This window comes from Martes martes (genome assembly GCF_963455335.1).
Source record: "Martes martes genome assembly, chromosome: 8".
NCBI lineage: Eukaryota > Metazoa > Chordata > Mammalia > Carnivora > Mustelidae > Martes > Martes martes.
In genome coordinates this window covers 137,271,055-137,289,506 of record NC_137895.1, presented here as the reverse complement: position 1 = coordinate 137,289,506, position 18,452 = coordinate 137,271,055, and the positions used below count along the sequence as shown (strand labels likewise).

The 18,452-nt window shown below is 56.5% G+C and overlaps 1 protein-coding gene across 5 annotated transcripts in view; it reads left to right on the top strand.

The window, feature by feature from the left end:
* Positions 1-18,452, top strand: part of PFKFB3 (6-phosphofructo-2-kinase/fructose-2,6-biphosphatase 3) — a 70,770-nt gene that overhangs the window by 39,747 nt on the left and 12,571 nt on the right. For 2 of the 5 annotated variants that reach the window (XM_080812565.1, XM_080812566.1), the window contains exons 1-10: positions 9,002-9,308; positions 12,676-12,801; positions 13,620-13,716; positions 14,056-14,122; positions 14,693-14,767; positions 15,125-15,181; positions 16,736-16,860; positions 17,537-17,744; positions 18,005-18,151; positions 18,312-18,416. In XM_080812565.1, the coding sequence (XP_080668691.1) occupies positions 9,023-9,308; positions 12,676-12,801; positions 13,620-13,716; positions 14,056-14,122; positions 14,693-14,767; positions 15,125-15,181; positions 16,736-16,860; positions 17,537-17,744; positions 18,005-18,151; positions 18,312-18,416 (1,293 nt within the window). In that variant the 5' untranslated portion in view covers positions 9,002-9,022. Of the gene's footprint in view, positions 1-7,989; positions 8,220-9,001; positions 9,309-12,675; positions 12,802-13,619; positions 13,717-14,055; positions 14,123-14,692; positions 14,768-15,124; positions 15,182-16,735; positions 16,861-17,536; positions 17,745-18,004; positions 18,152-18,311; positions 18,417-18,452 lie in introns of those variants that run through there. The other 3 variants (XM_080812569.1, XM_080812567.1, XM_080812568.1) reach the window with 3 other exon arrangements.

The following is an 18,452-nucleotide window of genomic DNA, read 5'->3' as shown; positions in this document are numbered from 1 at the left end:
GGCTGTTGACAACCTGGGCGAAGCAGCCATTCTGCAAAAATGTATTATTGGCAGTAGAAATTTGAGATTTATCTAATGATTTGAGTGATGTTGGAGGTGTAGGAGTATTTCTTCTTTCCTTCTTTCCCTTTACTAATAAATTAGGACATGCTAAGACCTTTGGGAGGTAGCCAAGAAACCCAAGGCTTCCTTCACTTCTTTTTTCTTTTTTAGTGCTGATATAATTTCCTTTCACAAAACCGTTTTCTTTTTTTAAATTTAAATTAAATTAATTAACATGTAGTGTATTATTAGTTTCAGAGGTAGAGTTTAGTGACTCATCAGTGTTCATTCCATCACGTGCCCTCAGTGTCCATCACCCAGTGACCCCATCCCCCAAACCACCTAACTTCCAGGAGCCCTATTTATTTCCTAGAGTTAAGAGTTTCTTATGGTTTGTCTCCCTCTCTCTTCCTGTCATTTTATTTTTCCCTCCCTTCCCCTATGAACCTCTGTTTTGTTTATTAAATTCCACGAATGAGTGAAATCATATGCTAAATGTCTTTCCCTGACTGATTTATTTCACTGAGCATAACACCCTCTGGTTCTCTCCAAGTCATTACAAATAGCAAGATTTCATTTTTTCTTTGATGTCTGACTAATATTCGGTTGTATATATTTACCATATCTTCTTTATCCATCATCTGTCGATGGACATGTGGGCTCTCCCCATATTTCAGCTCTTGTGGACGTGCTGACTATAAACATTGGGAAACATTGGGGTATTTGCTCTCCTGTGCTAGTGACCATGAGCCTTTCTTACATTGTAAGGTGGAGGCTCTCCAGGTGTACCTGCTGGAACAAAAAGATGTGTGAATCTCTGCGGTGCTGGCTTTGTTTTCATATGTTAAGTGGCACCTTCCATTGTAGGGTCTTATGAAAGTTTTTAGGTCTGAATCCTCACAGTAGTTTCTGAAGATGATTCTTCCATATCATAGCCAAATGCTAAGTGATTTTGGGACCGTCGTCAAAACCACTTGGATTCAAGATTTTGTCGTTGGCATTGTTATTGGGAAGGAAATCGCCCATCCCACTTGGAAGGTTTCAATCCCCTTGAAACGGGAGAGGCTTGAAAGACTGCCGGGCTCGTTGAAGACCTTTTTTTTTTTTTTTTAAATCCTTGGCTCATTAGCTATGTGATCACAGGCAAGGAATTGAATATTTCTGAGCCTCAATTTGGTTAACTATAAGGAACAGAGGGAGGAGTGAGTGAGTGTGTGTGTGCATGTGCGTGCACGCGTGCTGGGGGGACACTATGAAATTCCAGAGCGAATTCGCAATTCTGGCAAGGACCAGATCTTACTTGCCCTTATCCTCCCTGGTGCAGTGGCTCTTGGTGAATACTTGTGGAATGTAGGAAGAAATGAGAGACGTTGACTTTGTTCCATGTGTCCCTCTCAGAGTTAGAGAAAAACTAAAGAACCATGAGATGAATATGAAATTGCCTGATCTGCCCCCATTATGTGCAGACCTTTCCTACCGTCCCCAAGGGACCTCCCCACAGCCTGCATTTACCTACCACCTCTCTCTCTGCCTTATTCTCAGGCATGGACATTTACCCCATCGTTAAGTTACGAACTCTTGGGCGTGGGAGCTTTTTCTTTGTAATACTCAGCGTCAGGCTGGGCACCCAGTACGGTGATGACAGCTGTTTGCCCACTCGCTTCTGTCCCGTGGTGCGACCCGGGATCATTGAGATGCCCGCACAGTTTGCTCCTTGCAGCCGCTGACACGCAGTCGCTGCTGTTGAGTATCTAATAAACCCCAGACCCCGGGAGATGGGCAGTGGCTTCTCCTTGTGCTCCTTTGCCCTCAGGGAAAGACAGGATCAGCAAGAACCTTTTGGAGCCCTCAACTGAACTCTGCAGGACTGTCTTTCTCTTATTTTAGGCATGCACAATGGGGACAAGCTACAAACCCGCTGATATTCTCCCAAAGATCTATGCAAAGCCCAGAAGTAGAATCATTTCCCCCTATGTTAAAACACAATTTGAGCTTGATTCCCTTTTTCCGCAGGTACAGGATTCATGCAAAATCTGTTTGTGTGTGTCATTTGCAAGAAGCAAAGATGGTAGGAACATGTGCAAATCTCCACAGAGTTCTTGACTGACTCTCAGCCGGTTCCCCTCTCCCTCAGTGCCTCCCCCACGTCGACACAATCTGTGTCTTCTTTGTTGTTGTTTTTTGCAGGATTTGAGGAAACTGAACTCTCACTGATTTTAAATATTTTGTTTTCTTAACACTTTTTATTTTGAAATACAAGAAGTTACAACATAGTTCACAGAGTCCCGTAAACCTTTCACCCAGCTTCCTCCATTGGTGTAATTTTACGTGACTATCAAATATCAAAACCAGGAAATTAACATGGGTTTGATCCCATGAACTAGACTGTAGGATGTCTGGTTTTTAGAAAGCACAAATATTTTGAAGCCACAAAATAATACTTTTAAAACACAAATAATTTATGTCTTGGTATTGGATGAGGAGGTGGACGAGGAGTATAAGATACTCTGAGAGCAGCAGCTGGGCTCGATACTGGATAAGAAACACCGATGGGCAGTTTTAAGAGCCTGGTCTCAAGCTCAGGGGCGTGCCCTAAGGAAAGGAAAGGTCTGGAGAAAGGAAAGTGGAGAAACATAGCCTGGGTGGAGGGAGATAGAAACTTGCTTTGGGGTTCAGTGGGACTTGGGGTGCCCACTTTGCATCTGTTCACCTGGAGCCCGGCTGTGGCCACGGAGGAATGTTGTCCCAGCCCCATCATGAGACATGTAAGCCCCCTTGTTTGGAGACAAGTGTGTGGCACTGGCAGGAACATAGCAAATTTTTTTTTTTTTTAAAGATTTTATTTATTTATTTGACAGATAGAGATCACAAGCAGGCAGAGAGGCAGGCAGAGAGAGAGGAAGGGAAGCAGGCTCCCCGCTGAGCAGAGAGCCCGACGTGGGACTCGATCCCAGGACGCTGGGATCACGACCTGAGCCGAAGGCAGAGGCATTAACCCACTGAGCCACCCAGGCGCCCCAACAAATTTTTTTTTTTAAGATTTTATTTATTTATTTGAGAGAGAGTGTGAGAGAGAGAATGAGCATGAGAAGTGGGAGGGTCAGAGGGAGAAGCAGACCCCCCGCCGAGCAGGGAGCCCGATGTGGGACTCGATCCCGGGACTCCAGGATCATGACCTGAGCCGAAGGCAGTCGCTTAACCAACTGAGCCACCCAGACATCCAGAAACATAACAATTTTTAAAATAGACTCTATTTTTTGGATCAGTTTTAGGTTCGCAGCAAAGTTGAGAGGAACGTGTAGAGCTGTCGTATGTCCCTGTCCCCACACGTGTGCAGCCTCCCACACTGGCCACATCACTCACCAGCGTGGAGCATTTTGACTAAGGATGACGTGCGCGGATATGTCACCATCTCCGGAAGTCCCCAATTTACCTTGGGGCTCACTCCTGGCGTTAGGCATTCTAGGGGTTTGGATAAATGACGTGTATCCAGCATTACGGTAGCCCACAGAGTGGTTTCACAGCCCTGCACAACCCAGTGTTTCTCCTCTTAACCGTTTCTTCCTCCGACCCTTGGAGACCACTGATCATTTTATTCTCTCCATAGCTGTGCCTGGTCCGGGATGTCACAGACTTGGAATCGTACAGTGGGGAGCCTTTTCAGACTGGCTTCTTTCACTCCATAACACACACAGAGGTCTCCATGTCTTTTCATGGCTTGATTCCTTTGTAGTGCCGAATGATAATCCTGTCGTCTGGGTGGACCCCTGTTTATTCATCCATTCACCTCCCAGAGCACATCTTGGCTGCTTCCACTTTTTGGTGATTACGAATGGAGCTCCCGTAAACCTCCCCATGCCGGTTTTGAGTTGGTTTTTCAATCCACCGAGGTGGCATTGTGTGGACATCCGTGTCCGTGTTCCCATTCATGTACGACTGACAAACATTAAAAAAAAAAATCACCCTCTCTCTTGTTTTTGGATGGATGGTGAGGTAAGGGTTTATTTCAGTCTTTTATTTGGAGTCTCACTTCACTCTCTCAGACATGGGATTGTTAAAGGAGCAAATGACGACACTTTGTGTCTAATTAACAACTTCTGATGGCTCCCAGCCTGTCGCAGCTTGTGCTCGCACTCTCTCGCGGGGGAGCAGGTGGGTATGGCCTGGTTTGCAGTCTGGCTCGCTGGCATAAGATCTTGGAAGTGGGGTTTGCTTTTTGCTGTTGTCTAGCCCCACTGGGGAGCAGGGGTAAGGGTTAGATGACGTTGGCCAACAATCATTTCCACCATCATTTCCTGACTCTCCACCTCGCTAGAGAATTCTCTATAAGCACCTGCACCAGACATTATTGTGCAAGAAAGTCTTTCTCTGTTCTTTTCTGTCCAGTGGCTCAGCTGTTCTGGGTGACAAGGTCTGAAGCACAGGGCGGTCTTCCCTTCACCAGACTCCACTCAGCACCCTGGGGAACTATCAGAGGTCTGTGTCAGGTCCAGGAACAGAGTTAATAATGGCATTCTTGAACTTTGACCTAGTTCATTAACCCCTCTCATCTCTAAACTTCCCCTTCCTCAACTAACACAAAGGGCTGACTCATTTGGAAGGTTCCATGTAGCCTTACTTGTGCCCTGGACCATGGAATCTCCCCCAGTACTTGGAGCTGTCCTGTCTGTGAAATATCAATGTACTTTACAGAAAATTTTACGTCCCCTGCAGCCTTTTCTTTCTTGCTTTTTTTTTTTTTTAAGATTTTTATTTATTTATTTGACAGAGATCACAAGTAGGCAGAGAGGCAGTCAAGAGAGGGGGAAGCAGGCTCTTTGCTGAGCAGAGAGCCCGATGCGGGACTCGATCCCAGGACCCTGAGATCATGACCTGAGCCGAAGGCAGAGGCTTAACCCACTGAGCCACCCAGGCACCCTCTGCAGCCTTTTCTGAAGGACTGCATGTTTAATCACCAGGTAGGTGACAGGGGAGATGGTAGAGGACGGAGCCATTAGCAGAACTAGGGAAAGAGTTAGGAGGATGTCTAAATCCGTAAACTCTGAACTAGTACATTCTTGGAGTTCGGTTGCACTGGGGTTGTTTATGAACGGTTTTGCCACGAGGCAATTTTCTCCTCACAGGGCCACTATCCTAATGTACTTGAGGGTTGCAAATGCCACACCCATTCTAGCTGTCCCCTTGCTTTATTTTCAAGCGTGAAGTCCTCCTTGAACCCCACCTCGTCTCACATTGTTTGCACTTAGACATCAGAATCTGGGGGGGGGGGCGGTTTAAGTGAACTTCTGTTCCCCTGTTCCCCTGTCAGGTGCAGGCGGTGAGGAGGAAGAATTTCGTCTTTGCTCTGTAGCCATGGACACACAAGTGCAAGGCATTGTTGACACACAGGCAGGGCCTGTGAGGGGTCCGGTGGCCTGTGCCAGTGCTTACCCAGGAACTTCCACTGCCTGGTGCCCTCAGAACTGGACCCTGCCAGACACATTATCTGGGTCAGGACATTAAAGACGTGCCTCCGCTAGCAAGGACCCCACTCTCCCTGGGCTGAACCCACAGCTGTTCACAAGCTTGGGGCTTGGAAGAGTGCCACTTCGTCCCCGTGCCCTGCCTGTGTGTGCAAAAAATCCGATGGGGTAGTAGCAGGCACACCGATTCTCCCCGGGGAGGCAAGTGTGCAAGCATGGAGGGGTGCAGCCGTAGCGGGCCCCCTCCCAGACCCCAGGAACCCCAGGCAGCAACTTTCCCCAGGGCTCTGGCGCTCGCTGGCTGCTGTTTTTCTCTCTGGATCAGCCCACTCTAAGAGTGGAGTGGGACTCTCCCTGGGGCGTTATAGGGTGTCATCTCTGGCATTTGCTCCCACTGCAGAAAAACAAGTCCAATGCAATGCACTCGGGTTTCTGAACAGCTGCCCGAGCGCCGAAACCAGACAGTCAGCAAAGCTGTCAGAGGGAGAGCGGGACTCCGGGGAGGGCCGCGGCGGGGGTGGGAGGGGTGCGTGCCCCAGCGCCGTGGGGACGCGGGGGTTGGGGGTGGGGTCGGGGGTACCCGCGCTGCGGGCTTCGTGGGGGCGGTCGTGGCCCCTGGGCCGGCTGGGGGGTGAGGAGAGGGGGTGGGGAAGGCCCTGGTTGGGGGGGGGTGCCCGGTGCGGGACACCCGCCCGGTGGGCGACGCTAGGCACTCCCGGCCCCTGGGCGGGCTGGGGTGCAGGGAAGGGAGGGAGGACCCGGGAGGGAGGCCCAGGAGGGGCGGGGCGGGAGCAGCTGCGCCGGCCGCCAGGGCGCGGGCGCGGTCCGGCGAGCCATGCGGGACGTGAGAGACGTGTGGCAGGCTCTGCGCCGACTGTTCTGCGGCCGCGTGGATTTCAGGGAGCGCCGCCTTCTTCCTTCCAATCACAGCACCACCTCAGGGGGAGGTATGCACCCCTGCGAGGCAGGGCCCCGCTTCTGTGCTGGTGCTGGGCGTGCGGAAGCCCCGTGCACGGAAGACCACCGTGCGGGCGGCAGTCCCCGCTGAGAGCCCCCCGGATCTTCACGGGGTGGGCACTGGCCTGACCACACGACTGTTCCGTGTCCGTAGCTGATGCAGGACCCCGAGGACCGTGGAGGAAGGAAACACAGACACCCCCCACCCCCCAGAAATGGCGAGGAAGAGATGTGAGCTGTGTTGGATAAATGTCATGAATTTTAGGGATCTGCCCAATTAAGGTGCCACTCTCAGGAGTCTTCCGGGGGCTCACGGTCTGGTAATGAGTCGCGGTCGGAAGAGGCTCTAGTTTCCCTCACTCTTCTACTCACAGAGATGAGGGTATCCTGAAAATACTGTACATGGGGACCGCGAAGACCAGGATGACTCGGTCCGTTTCAGTCCGGCCTCCGGGGCTTTCCTGGCCCCTTCTGGTGCCCAGCCCCTTGGGTCTCTCCGCAGCGGGGCGGGGGCGGGGGCGGCAGGGAGAAGACCGGGTTCCAGGTCTCACTCAGGGCTGGGTGTTGGGGGAGCAATGTTCGGCACAACTCAAGGTTTCCAAGGGACTTAGGAAAGTGGGGACGGGGAGGAAGAGGGACCAGGGAAGCCCCCTCCCCGCGGGTGGCGGGAGTCGTGGTGGGTGAGACTCACAAGTATTACCAGGGAGCAGCTTTGGCAAGGGATGACCCAGAGACCTGTGTCACACTGGCGCTCTCGTCATCCCCGTTCTGGCTTCCTCTCTAAGGTAGCAGAGACCCCCACCCCCGAATCCTCCAGCCTCTGTCCAACCTGTAGCTCTAAGCTCGGGTCTTCAACTTGACTGGGCCTGACGTGGATCGCGTGTTAAGAATGTAGAGTTGGGGGGGGGGGGTCTCTCCCAGAGAGGCCAAGTCAGCAGGATGCATTTTAACCAGCATCCAAGGTGATTTGGCTGCGGGGGTCCACGCACCACACTGGACGGCTCCGCTTCTTGTTTCCCAGCGCCGCTGAGGTCATTATTCTGGGAAGCTGTGCCAGCCTTCAGGGGACGGAGGGCGAAGCTCCGCGAGTGGGACTTTTCAGCCAGAGCGGAGGGCGTCCTCACCGGGACGGCAGCACCAGGGCGCGCTGCTGCGGCTGAGCGGCAGGGGGCGGCAGCAGGCCGGCTCCGGGCCCGCCCGCCCCCACGTGAACGAGGGCTGGACGCCGAAGAATGCGTCCCCGCCCCGAGGCTGACGTGCGCGTAGCTGCCGGTCGCCACTCTTAAAAGCCCGGGCGCGGCGCGCGGCAGCCTCCAGAGCTGGAGAGGCGGCGAGCGGGCGGGCGGGCATCGGGCTCGAGCCGGCGCCCGGGGACCGCGGCTGTCACGGCGCTGCGAGCATCCCGGAGGCTTCCCGAGTAGACGCGCCCGGCCGTGCGGCAGCTGCGGGCACAGCCCGAACCCCCTGCCCTGTCGCCGCGCCCGTGGAGCCCCGCGCCCCGGGAGGGCGTTCGTGATTTAGCACAAAGCACGTTTCCAAAAAGCGCACGGGAGAGCTCCCGCGCCGCGCTCCCGCGCACGCACCCCCCCTTCCCCTTTGTTTCGGGGGTCGACAGGCTGCTCGCCTCCCCAAGTCTGAACTGTTCGCGGGGGGCGGAGGGCCGCCGAGTCTAGGCTGTGAAGATGCCCTTGGAGCTGACTCAGAGCCGAGTGCAGAAGATCTGGATCCCCGTCGACCACCGCCCCTCGCTGCCCAGATGTGAGTGCAGATTCGCGCGGGGGCCGGGCTGCAGGGGAGCGGCGCGCCGCGTGGAGAGCCCGGCCATTGTGTGCCGGCCGCTGGCGGGGCGCTGTAGTGCCGACTGCGCTCCTCAGGCGCGCTCGAGCCGGGCCGGGCGCCGCCCTCCTCCGCCGTCCCCGCGGGCCCGGCAGGGCGCTTCCCGCTCCTCCCCGCGGGCGGGCGGGTCCCGTCGCCGCGGCCGCGGGGCGGGGACGGCGCGGGCTGGGGCTGGGGCGCGGGCGCTGCGCCTCCCCCGGCCGGCGTCGGGGGCGCTGTGGCCGGGCCCACCGCCCAGCCCTGCTCCGCTCGGCTCGCCCGGGAGCGCAGGGGCCCTCGGAAACTCCGAGCGCGCCCCGGCCTCGGCTCCGGAGCGCGGGGGGCCGGGCGCGCAGAAGCGGGCGGGAAGCCTTTGCTGCGGGGACGCTTGGCCAGGGACGCCCCCCGGGCCGGTCCCCCCGCCGGGCCGATTCCTGCCGAAGGACGCGGCGGGTCTTTCCCCAGCCTTTCTCTGCCTTCGCTGCCTCCCCTGCACTCCGCCGTTCTCCGTCCCTCCTCGTCGCCTCTCTCTCCCGCTTTGCATCGTTCTGTCCCTTCTCTATATTTCCATCTCCTGTTTCTCTTCTGCGTATCTTTATTCGCCACTTCTCTATTTCTGTCTGCTCCCTCTCTCCCTCCCTATCTCCTCGCTCTCTCCTTTCTCTTCAGTGTATTTTCTTTCTCCTTTCCCTCCCTCCCTCTCCCGGCTTCCCCGTCTAGTTCCTGCTCTGGGGGCGAGAAGAGAGATGCCGGGAGCCAAGCCTGTGCTCCTGGGTTTGGGGAGGGTCCCTGGATCAGAGACCGCACATTCGGCAGCATTCTGCACGCGCGCGCGTGAGCGCACACACACGCACACACGCACACAACCCACCGTGCTTGGAATTTGCTGGCAGTTCCCCTTCCTGCCCTGTCATCGTGGCGCGTGCTTTGGAAAGGTTTACCTCTCACCGGCGGCTCTGTCCCTCAGCTGCGGAGAGAGGCACCTACTAGAAGGGCGGTCCCAGGGAGTCCAAGGCGACACCTGCTGTGAAGGTCAGTCGGGTGCTGGGTGCTCTGCTTCAGACAGGGTCAGGTTTCCTGAAAGGGAAACATGGGATCCTGTGAGCAAATCCTCAAAGTGCTTCTAGGCAGTGACGGCTCCTGAGCGCCAGGCCGCCTGCTGGCCTCTACTGCTGCCACGTTTCCCAGGGGATGGTCACTGAGGCCATGGTGACATCGTGCCACCTCAGGCTTTGCCCAGGTCTGAATCACCAACACCCCCTCCCCGCCCCAGACAGGAGGCAGGGAGAGCTGGCTTTGGGGTGCTCCTAGGTCATCCTGGTGTTGGAGACCTGGCAAGGGCTACTTTGCCACCAGCTTACCCCTCTGCTGGACCTGGGCCACAAAAGCCTTAAGAACTGGTTTCTTTTCGAGGTAACCAAGGGCGGGGGCTTTGCAGGTCTGTTTCTGGCACCCAGCCCTTTCAGATAAACTCTTAACTAGCTTTCTACACTGGGGCTGACCACAGGATTCCCCGATCGATAGTGGGGAATACAGTGCCCTAAATCGGGAGGGCGATGTGGCCATGGCGAGACCCAGAAACAACCCCACCCTTTTGGACGTTTGAATAAAACCAGTATTTCTGGAGCCCTTTGTAAACTGTAATTGGCCATACAAATACATGTGGGTTCTCTGTATGTACACATGTGTTTGTAGGTAAGCGTGTATACATGCGAACACATTTAGTCGTCCCCCGAGGTTCGGGGTGGAGGTGTGAAGTTCCGAGATTGGCTGGTGTTCGCTCAGTTGCGAGAATTGGGGAGACACAAGTGTGTAGCTATGCTTGCTTCCTCCGGAGTCCGGAGACACATCCATTAGACGCTATCAGTCTGCACGTCTCACACGCAGATGAGAGATTTGCCTAAAATCCCTGTGAGAACCATGAGAGCCTGGTGTGTGCCTGGGGTTGGGAGAGGGGTGGGGGGGCTAAAGCCGGTGGATTAAGTCTCTTGTCCCCGCCCACTCCTGGAATCCCTGTGTGTGGTTCTGGGGTGTAGTCTCAGACACATTCTTCCTTAAAAATCTTTGCAGCCTGGGTATTTATTATATGACCTTAGTTCATATCGTATCATCGTGGTGTCTTTCTGGGTTGATAAAATCACATTTGTCTCTCAGCAGAATGGGGAAAAGAGGGTATTTCTTTTTGGAGCATCTTTCCTGGTTCCCTTCCCTCCCCCATCACCTTCCTCCCTTTGTTTAATGGTATTTGGAAACTTGGGTGGGTTTTCTTCTAAACCTGTTACCATCTTTCTAAGGGGTGTCCTAATTGAGGGTCTGAGGCAAACTCCTCAGTTGAAAGATGGCATGGTGAACATTACTGTTCGTGTACAGAGAACAGGGTAGAAGGAGGCATTCTTCTTCCATGGGTTAAAAAGGTCTACAGAGAAGAAGAAACCGAGGGCCTGGGGGGGAACTGAGGCAGGGGCAGGTGATGATAGCATGAAGGCCCTTGAGATCACCTGTGGGTTTAAAAAAAGAGCGGGGAGGTGTGAAGGAGAGTAAGACTCCCAGGTTTAGTCCAAAGGTTTCCTTGCTCTGAGACCCGGGAGTGCCAGGAGGGAGGGATGGCTGCAGCCCCTCTCGCAGTTTTGCTGAATCTTGTCTGAGAAGCCAAAGGACGAGGGGGAATGGCTTCTGCTTTGCTGAATAAAAGAGTGATGATTTATTTGGGTTTGAGATTCAGCTTGAATTCTTGGCTTAAGATCGTTACTCTGCCATGTCCTTATGGTTTTTTTCCTCCCAAAGGATTGACCGCCAGGGATTTGTGCCTATGATGACTTGATAGTAGAACTAATCCCCTGTTTGATAAATCGGTCAGCCTCTGTCTGCACTTACTTGGCATGAGTCCATCACGAGTATCCCATGCACGTGCACAGCTGGGGTGGTGGAGAGAGGAAGGGAGGGAGAGAGTGTGTGTCTGCTGGTCCCTGCCTGTTCAGATACTCTTGGGAGCAGTGGCATGGTGGAGAAATCAGATACGAGAGAGGAGAGCCAGAGTGGGCTTGGGCGAAGGATTAGTAGATTAAATGTTCTTTTCGGGCCTAAGCGAGCAGACTTTTCTTGTGAGTCACCTGCAGCTGCCACAGGGCAAACAGCGGGTCTGTCTTGTGTCCCTCCTGGTTTTCGGGAAGGCCATCACTTTTCTCTTCTTGCCCCTTGGACTCAAGAAAGCCCACTGGCGCTCCTTTGCTCCATTTGTGTGCTCATCCTGGCCTGTTTTCTACAAACCTGTTTGTCTCCAGCCCCTGGGAGCTGGGGAATCCTAGTCAAGGGTTTTTGTGGCTCCTGAGTGTCTCCTGGCTTCTGATGGCCTTTCTTCCTCGTCACTCTGCATGGAGAAGGTCGCCGATGGTCTAAAACATGAAAGCAGCAGCCCCCTCTGTGCTCCTCCTTGCCCACAGCCCCCGGTCCAGGGAGCAGCTCCTAGAATGACATGGTGGGTGTTGGCACTTGTGATCTCAGTTTGGTCATAGGCTGAGCATGGGACCGTGCTGGGGCATCCAGCTGGGGGGGAGGTGCCCTCCTTCAAGCCTGTGCCTGTCGGTGGCCTGGTGGCTCTCCTTCCTTCGCCATCTGGCACTCACCTGCTTAGAAAGAAACAGGGCCCTTGTCTCAGCCTGACTTCCGCCTCGATCTGTGGTTTGGTTCCAGTAGCTTTGCCTGCATCCATGTGGCCGGTGGCCGGGAAGCCATGGCACGTAGCTGACCAGGAGAGCTAGCCTGACTGACTGCGGCAGCCAGCAGGCCCAGGCAGGGTTGCTGGGCTGGGTGGGGGTGGGCAGGTGGCCGGTCTCTTGCTCCCAGCGGGCGGCCGCTGGTACTCTTGTCATCAGGATGCTGGAGTCCCCTTAGAGTCTCAAGGGAAGACGCCAGCCGAGGAAATACTACACCTTAAATGTCCAGAAAGGGTTCTTTGGGTTCCTTTCTTAAATCCCAGGGGAAACCTCTCTCCCTGGTGGTTTATCTCATGTTGAAACACCTCCGCTACTGTTAACCTCACCCTCATTGGTGTTGGTGCGGGTTACCTTCCTTAGGCTCCCCCACAAAGTGCTTTCTGCTCTGGGGTTCGTAACAGGGTTCCTGGCTGGGTTTAGGACCCTCAGGGATCGGGCTGGTATCTGGGGTTGGGACAGCCCTTGCCACACATGACCTGAAAGCAAGATGGAGACATGTAACTGGAGGGGGGGCTCTGGTCAACAGGGGACGGTCTTAGCCCCACTAGACTGTCAAACACCCAGGGCTTTGAGGTGGGAATGAAATCGGAATTTTTGCAGAATTTGCCAGTTCGCTGTGGGGCGCGGGATTTTGTTCATCAGCGTGCACTGCTTCATGGCTAAGCCCCTTCTTTGCTCCCCCACAGCCTGTGGGCCGAAGCTCACCAACTCCCCCACCGTGATCGTCATGGTGGGCCTCCCGGCCCGCGGTAAGACTTACATCTCAAAGAAGCTGACTCGCTACCTCAACTGGATCGGCGTGCCCACGAAAGGTGAGGCCACGGGCCCGGGCCGGGTGGTCACGTTGATTTCTGCCGTCTTGCTCACCGACCCCTGACACCGGGAAAAAGTGGGCTGCTGGGACCTTGCAGGGCCGCTGTGGGGCTGGCCTGTCCCGGGTGGTTGTGCGGGTCCCTTTCTGGCTGTGTCACTCGCCATGCTGTCTACGTTTCCTGACTTTGTGTTGGGATGTTTCCCCCCTGCTGCTCTGTGGTCCTCCCCTGCCCTGCCAGCCGCCCAGCTCAGCTCTCCCCTCCTTCAGGAAGCCTTCTCTGGCCACAGAGTCTGGGGGGATCTGTGCCTCTCAAGTGCCAATAGCACTTCGTTGTGACAGTCTTCATTGACTGTCACGGGCTCTATGCCTTGTGCTCTATGCTGTTGGTTACCTTTTTATGACTGGTCTTTCCAACAACACGGCAAGGGTCATGGGGTCCCCCGAACTCATTCTGGCATCTGCTGTCCTCCACGGTGCCCAGCGCCATGTGTCATCAGTGAGTCCCCGCCAGTGCTCTGTGCTGCTGCTGGGTCAGCAGGAGAATAGCCGACCTGGACCCGGCGGGCAGCGTGAGACCCCATGCTCTGCTGGGGACCGGGCGCAGAAATCCTTGCCTTGTCGCCCCTTTGCACGGTCTCACGAAGCTGGCCCTGCCGGTCGGGGTCTGCTTTCCGGTGTCCCTGTCCTAGTGCCATCGTGCTCACGTTGGTGTTGGTGTGTCGGCGTGGTTGCCTATTTTCGAGAGAGCTCCCGATTGTGTGTGTGGCTCCCTCGTCCCCGGGGCTCAGCGGAGGGTCCTCGTGTCTGTCTCTGCAGTGTTCAACGTTGGCGAGTACCGCCGGGAGGCCGTCAAGCAGTACAGCTCCTACAGCTTCTTCCGGCCCGACAACGAGGAAGCCATGAAAGTGCGCAAGTAAGGCCCGGCGGCCGCGGGGCCCCGGGGACGTGGGTCTGCGCTGCTCCCCGAGGGCGGGCTCAGCAAGGGAGAGGGGACGCGGGCGGGGGGAGGAGGTCCGGGCCCACCTCCGCGAGCGAGCCTCCGGCTGCCTCTGCTCCCGGGGTCCGGTTCAGCGGGCGGCGGACAGAGATCAGCGGCCGTGTGGCCCTGAGAGCGGGTCTGTGGGGCCGGGGCTGGCAGTTCAGCGACAGAGTGGCCGGTCGCTCCGTTCCTTACGATGATGGGGGGGCCGCTTGGGCCTCCCCCGCGGGCCGGGCTGGTCTGAGGCAGGCGCTCTCTCTCCCTGTGCTGCAGGCAGTGCGCGCTCGCTGCCTTGAGGGACGTCAAAAGTTACCTGACCAAGGAAGGGGGCCAGATTGCGGTGAGTCTGGGGGATCGCCAGCTCTGTCTCCCGTGCCGAAGCCGGATGGTGCCCTGGAGGGAGGGAGGTGTAGACACAGGCCAGAGCAGTGCCGAGAGCCACTGCAGGGACCCCTCCATAGGGACAGGGGCCCCCGGCCTGAGAGTTTGGGGAAGCGGGTGGCTAGAGCGGCACAGGGACCCAGGACAATGGTGAACTGGGTGCAGACTCGGGGCACGGCTGGTTGGTGTGCTCTGCTCACCCCTCTGTGGGGACTCTACCCTCCAAGGCAGGCTGGGCCTGGGGTGGCTGCCACCACGGCAGCGGGTGTCCCTTCCGTGTGCACCCTCCCCTGTGCATTGCTGGTGTTGGTTTGCTTTAGGTCCCCTTCCCACCCTCCTGTCTGTCCCCGAGTGCCCGAGGCTCCGGAAGGCCGGGCGGGGTGGGGCGGGGAAGTGCGGGGCATGGTCTGTCCTGGAACCACAGTTTTGGCTCACACCTGGAGGTGACAGGCCCGACCTGCTTGTGGTCGGTAAGTGCTGTTCACCTGCCGCCTGGGCGCTCTTCACTGCCCTTGTTTCTCGCCGTCAGGTTTTTGATGCCACCAACACTACCAGAGAGAGGAGACACATGATCCTTCATTTTGCCAAAGAAAATGATTTCAAGGTGAGCCAGACTCCTTGACTTGGTCGGGAGTGTGTGGGAGCAGGGAGAACACTCACCTCGGGGACGGGCTGACTCCTGTCCGGGGCCCCGCTGCTCCGCGCCTGGTTCTTTGCCCCCCACGGCCCTTGCTCTGCTGCCGGCAGGTTGGGTCTCACCGGTGGGGCTCTGAGGGGTTACTCTGCGAAACGGGGAGGGTGACGGACTCGGGATGGAGCAAGTGGTTCCTCTTACGTGTTTGGGTCTTTATAAACGGGGTCCTTCCTCCTCGGATGTGGTGACATCAGAGTGACCCCGAAGTCCGCCCTTCGTGTTAATTGCATTTGTTGTTTCCTAACATTTCGCTTTGCTTCCTTCCAGGTGTTTTTCATCGAGTCTGTGTGCGATGACCCTATGGTCGTAGCCTCCAACATCATGGTAAGAGCGCGTAGGACCCCAGTCTAGGGCAGCAGTGAGAGAAAAGTGAGGACCAGGGCCCAGAGCGATAACCAGACGCGAGAGCGTAGGACTATCGCAGCTTGTTGGCTTTGTGTGTGTGTGTGGGGGGGGGGGGGTCCAGGGAGGCAGGAAATGGTATTTAACTTAGAAGCGTGTTCTCTGACCGGGACTGGCTTTATCTGGGCTCCTTGCAGACAGTTGCCAGAAAGCAGTTTTTGTGGGACGTAAGAGATGAAGTGGGGACTGGGCACAGTTTCTGTGAGTGGCCGTAGCTTGGCAGCCTGGGGGGGACAGGGCTGCTTCGGACAAAGGGCAGCTCACCCCTCCGGACGGGGAAGGAGGCAGCGGGCTGGACTCTTCAGCTGTGAAGGTCCTTAGTAAGAATGACCAAGTAAAACTCCATAGGACGTGGCCCACTTGAAAGGCAGAGCCACCAGCTGTGGGAAGAATGGAGGCAGTAAAAGTCTTTCTTCTGTACCCGTGACATTCCCTTCTCTCCCGGTGCCTAGGGGGAGGTTTGCCCACATCAGCTGAGGGTAATTGGCAGCTTAATTTGATCAGTTCTTAAATTCTGCTGCTTGAGAGCAATACATCCTAAATGGAAACAGTTGCCACGAGGGCTTTACCACAGGTCACCTTCCCAAGGAGACAGTTTTCTCTCCAGCTTAAATACAGGAGAATCCGGCGTGTTTCTAGTGAAAAGCAGGGCTGATGCTTGTGCAGGGGACGCTCTGGTTGGCTGTACGCAGAGTGGCTGGAGAGTCACTGGCTTCTGGCCTGGAACTCTTCTCCAAGGCGGTGGGAATACTGACGAGCGTTTCTAGGAAATGAGTTCATGTTTCAGGAAGGGCTCTTCAGACTGTGGACAGTCCTTGGGATTAGTTCAGCGCGTCCAAAGGAGGAGGCGCAAAATACGGGGATGTAGGACAGAAGTTGCTGTGATCTGAACAAAGGGTTTTGCTGTGTTTCTTGGGTTTGGTTCTGCTATTCTGCTTGGTAGCGAGGCCCGGGGCAGGTACGCAACTAAATTTTCCGCAGCGAGTGTCCCCACGTGCTCTGCGGGGAGCTCGCCGCTTACCTCGTGCTCCACTGAGACACCTGGTCATTTGCCCCATTTCAGAAACCCGGGGCTCTGCTTCAGCCCTGGGGCAGGGCTTAGGCCCTTCCACGGTGCTGTGCTAGGGAGAAAGGGATTTGGGAACTTAGATCGTTTTTCACCGTGGTAAAATATCCAGAAGACCAGACTGGCCGTCTGACCCGTGTCAGATGTGTTCATTAGAATCCTTGTGGGTTTCCTGTCTCCCATCTCTCCGGGGAGCGATCCTCTGTCTCCCGTGGGTGCTTCCCAGTGTAATCATCGGGCTCTGACTCAACCCCTGGTGTATTTCTTTTTTTCCTCTTAAATGCCGGGTACGGTCATCATTATTCTGAGCTGCTCTGTACTTTCCCGGTTTGCAAGCCTCAAATCCTGCTTCGTCTAAGCAGAAAGCCTTCACAGCATGATTCATCAGCTGCCTCTTTGTGGTGTTACAGGAGGTTAAAATCTCCAGCCCGGATTACAAAGATTGCAACTCAGCGGAAGCTATGGACGACTTCATGAAGCGAATCAGTTGCTATGAAGCCAGCTATCAGCCCCTCGACCCCGACAAATGTGACAGGTAATTCCTAAGACGTGACCGTTTCTGAGTCCCCTGCTTTAGGGTTTTCTTGCCATCCCCCCAAAGTGCTTGCTCCTGGATACTTTCATCAGCTCTTTTAAAACCTCTTTTAAAAAAATCCTTGGGTGCCTGGGTGGCTCAGTCAGTTAAGCATTTGCCTTCAGCTCAGGTCATGATCCCGGGGTTCTGGGATGGAGTCCCGCAGCGGGTTCCCTGCTCAGCAGGGTGTCTGCTTCCCCCTCTCTCTCTGCCCCCTCCTCCTCCCCCCCTGCTCATTCTCTTTCTTTTTCTTTCTAATAAATAAATGAAATATTTTTGAAAATAATATAGAAATTCTCGATTGCGTCTCTGGAGTCAGTGTTTCAGCGCTCACTGTGTCCGGGTGTGGAAGGTGTATGTGGAGCCCCGTCCCGCTCCTGTCCCTTTGCTGTGTCCTTTCTGTTCTGTTCTGTCGCTTGACTTGCCCCCTCTTCTGGGAGGCAGGGGCCTCGCGACCACGCGTGCAGGCCGGTTCAGTGTCCGAGACAGCAGACGCCCTGTGGGCCCTCACTGAGCTCACAGCCGGACGTGGGGTTGTCTGGGGGCTGAGTCTCTGCGACAGGCTTCTGGCCGGGGCCGGCGGGGCTGGGCTGCGCCGTGCGGGGACCGCGGGTCAGCGCCGTGCCTTCCCCTGCAGGGACCTGTCCCTGATCAAGGTGATCGACGTGGGCCGGCGGTTCCTGGTGAACAGGGTCCAGGACCACATCCAGAGCCGCATCGTGTACTACCTGATGAACATCCACGTGCAGCCCCGCGCCATCTACCTGTGTCGGCACGGCGAGAGCGAGCACAACCTCCAGGGGAAGATCGGAGGGGACTCGGGCCTGTCCAGCAGGGGCAGGAAGGTAGGGCAGCGCGGGGGGCAGGGCGCGCTGCGAGGGACCCGGTGGGTGTAGCGTGCGCATGCGCGCCTGTGGGGGGCGGGGCCTCCCGGGTCCTCGGGGAGCGTGCGCCTGCGCGGGAGCTGCTCCTCGGTGGCTCCCGGGCTCGTCCCCGCCGTTCTGATGGCCGCAGAGCCATGTCCCGGTTGTGGAGTGGGACGCGTCCGGGGGGGGCGGGGCAGGAGCCTGAGTCCAGCCCGGGTCCCCCTGTCCCGCGCCCTCAGTTCGCGAACGCCCTCAGCAAGTTTGTGGAGGAGCAGAACCTGAAGGACCTCAGGGTGTGGACCAGCCAGCTGAAGAGCACCATCCAGACGGCCGAGGCGCTGCGCCTGCCCTACGAGCAGTGGAAGGCGCTCAACGAGATCGACGCTGTGAGCGCGGGACCGACCTCGGCCCCGGGGGGGGGGGGGGCGCAGGGGCGGGGGGCAGGGCGGTCTCCTCCCGCCGGGCCTGCGGGAAGTCAGAGCCCGCAGACGCGCACGTGCTGCTGTGCGGGGGGCGCCTCGCCGTGACCTCTGCGTGTCCCCGCAGGGTGTCTGTGAGGAGATGACCTACGAGGAGATCAAGGACACCTACCCCGAGGAGTACGCCCTGCGGGAACAGGACAAGTACTACTACCGCTACCCCACGGGGGAGGTACGTGCGCCGCCTCCCCACTGGCCCAGGGCGGGT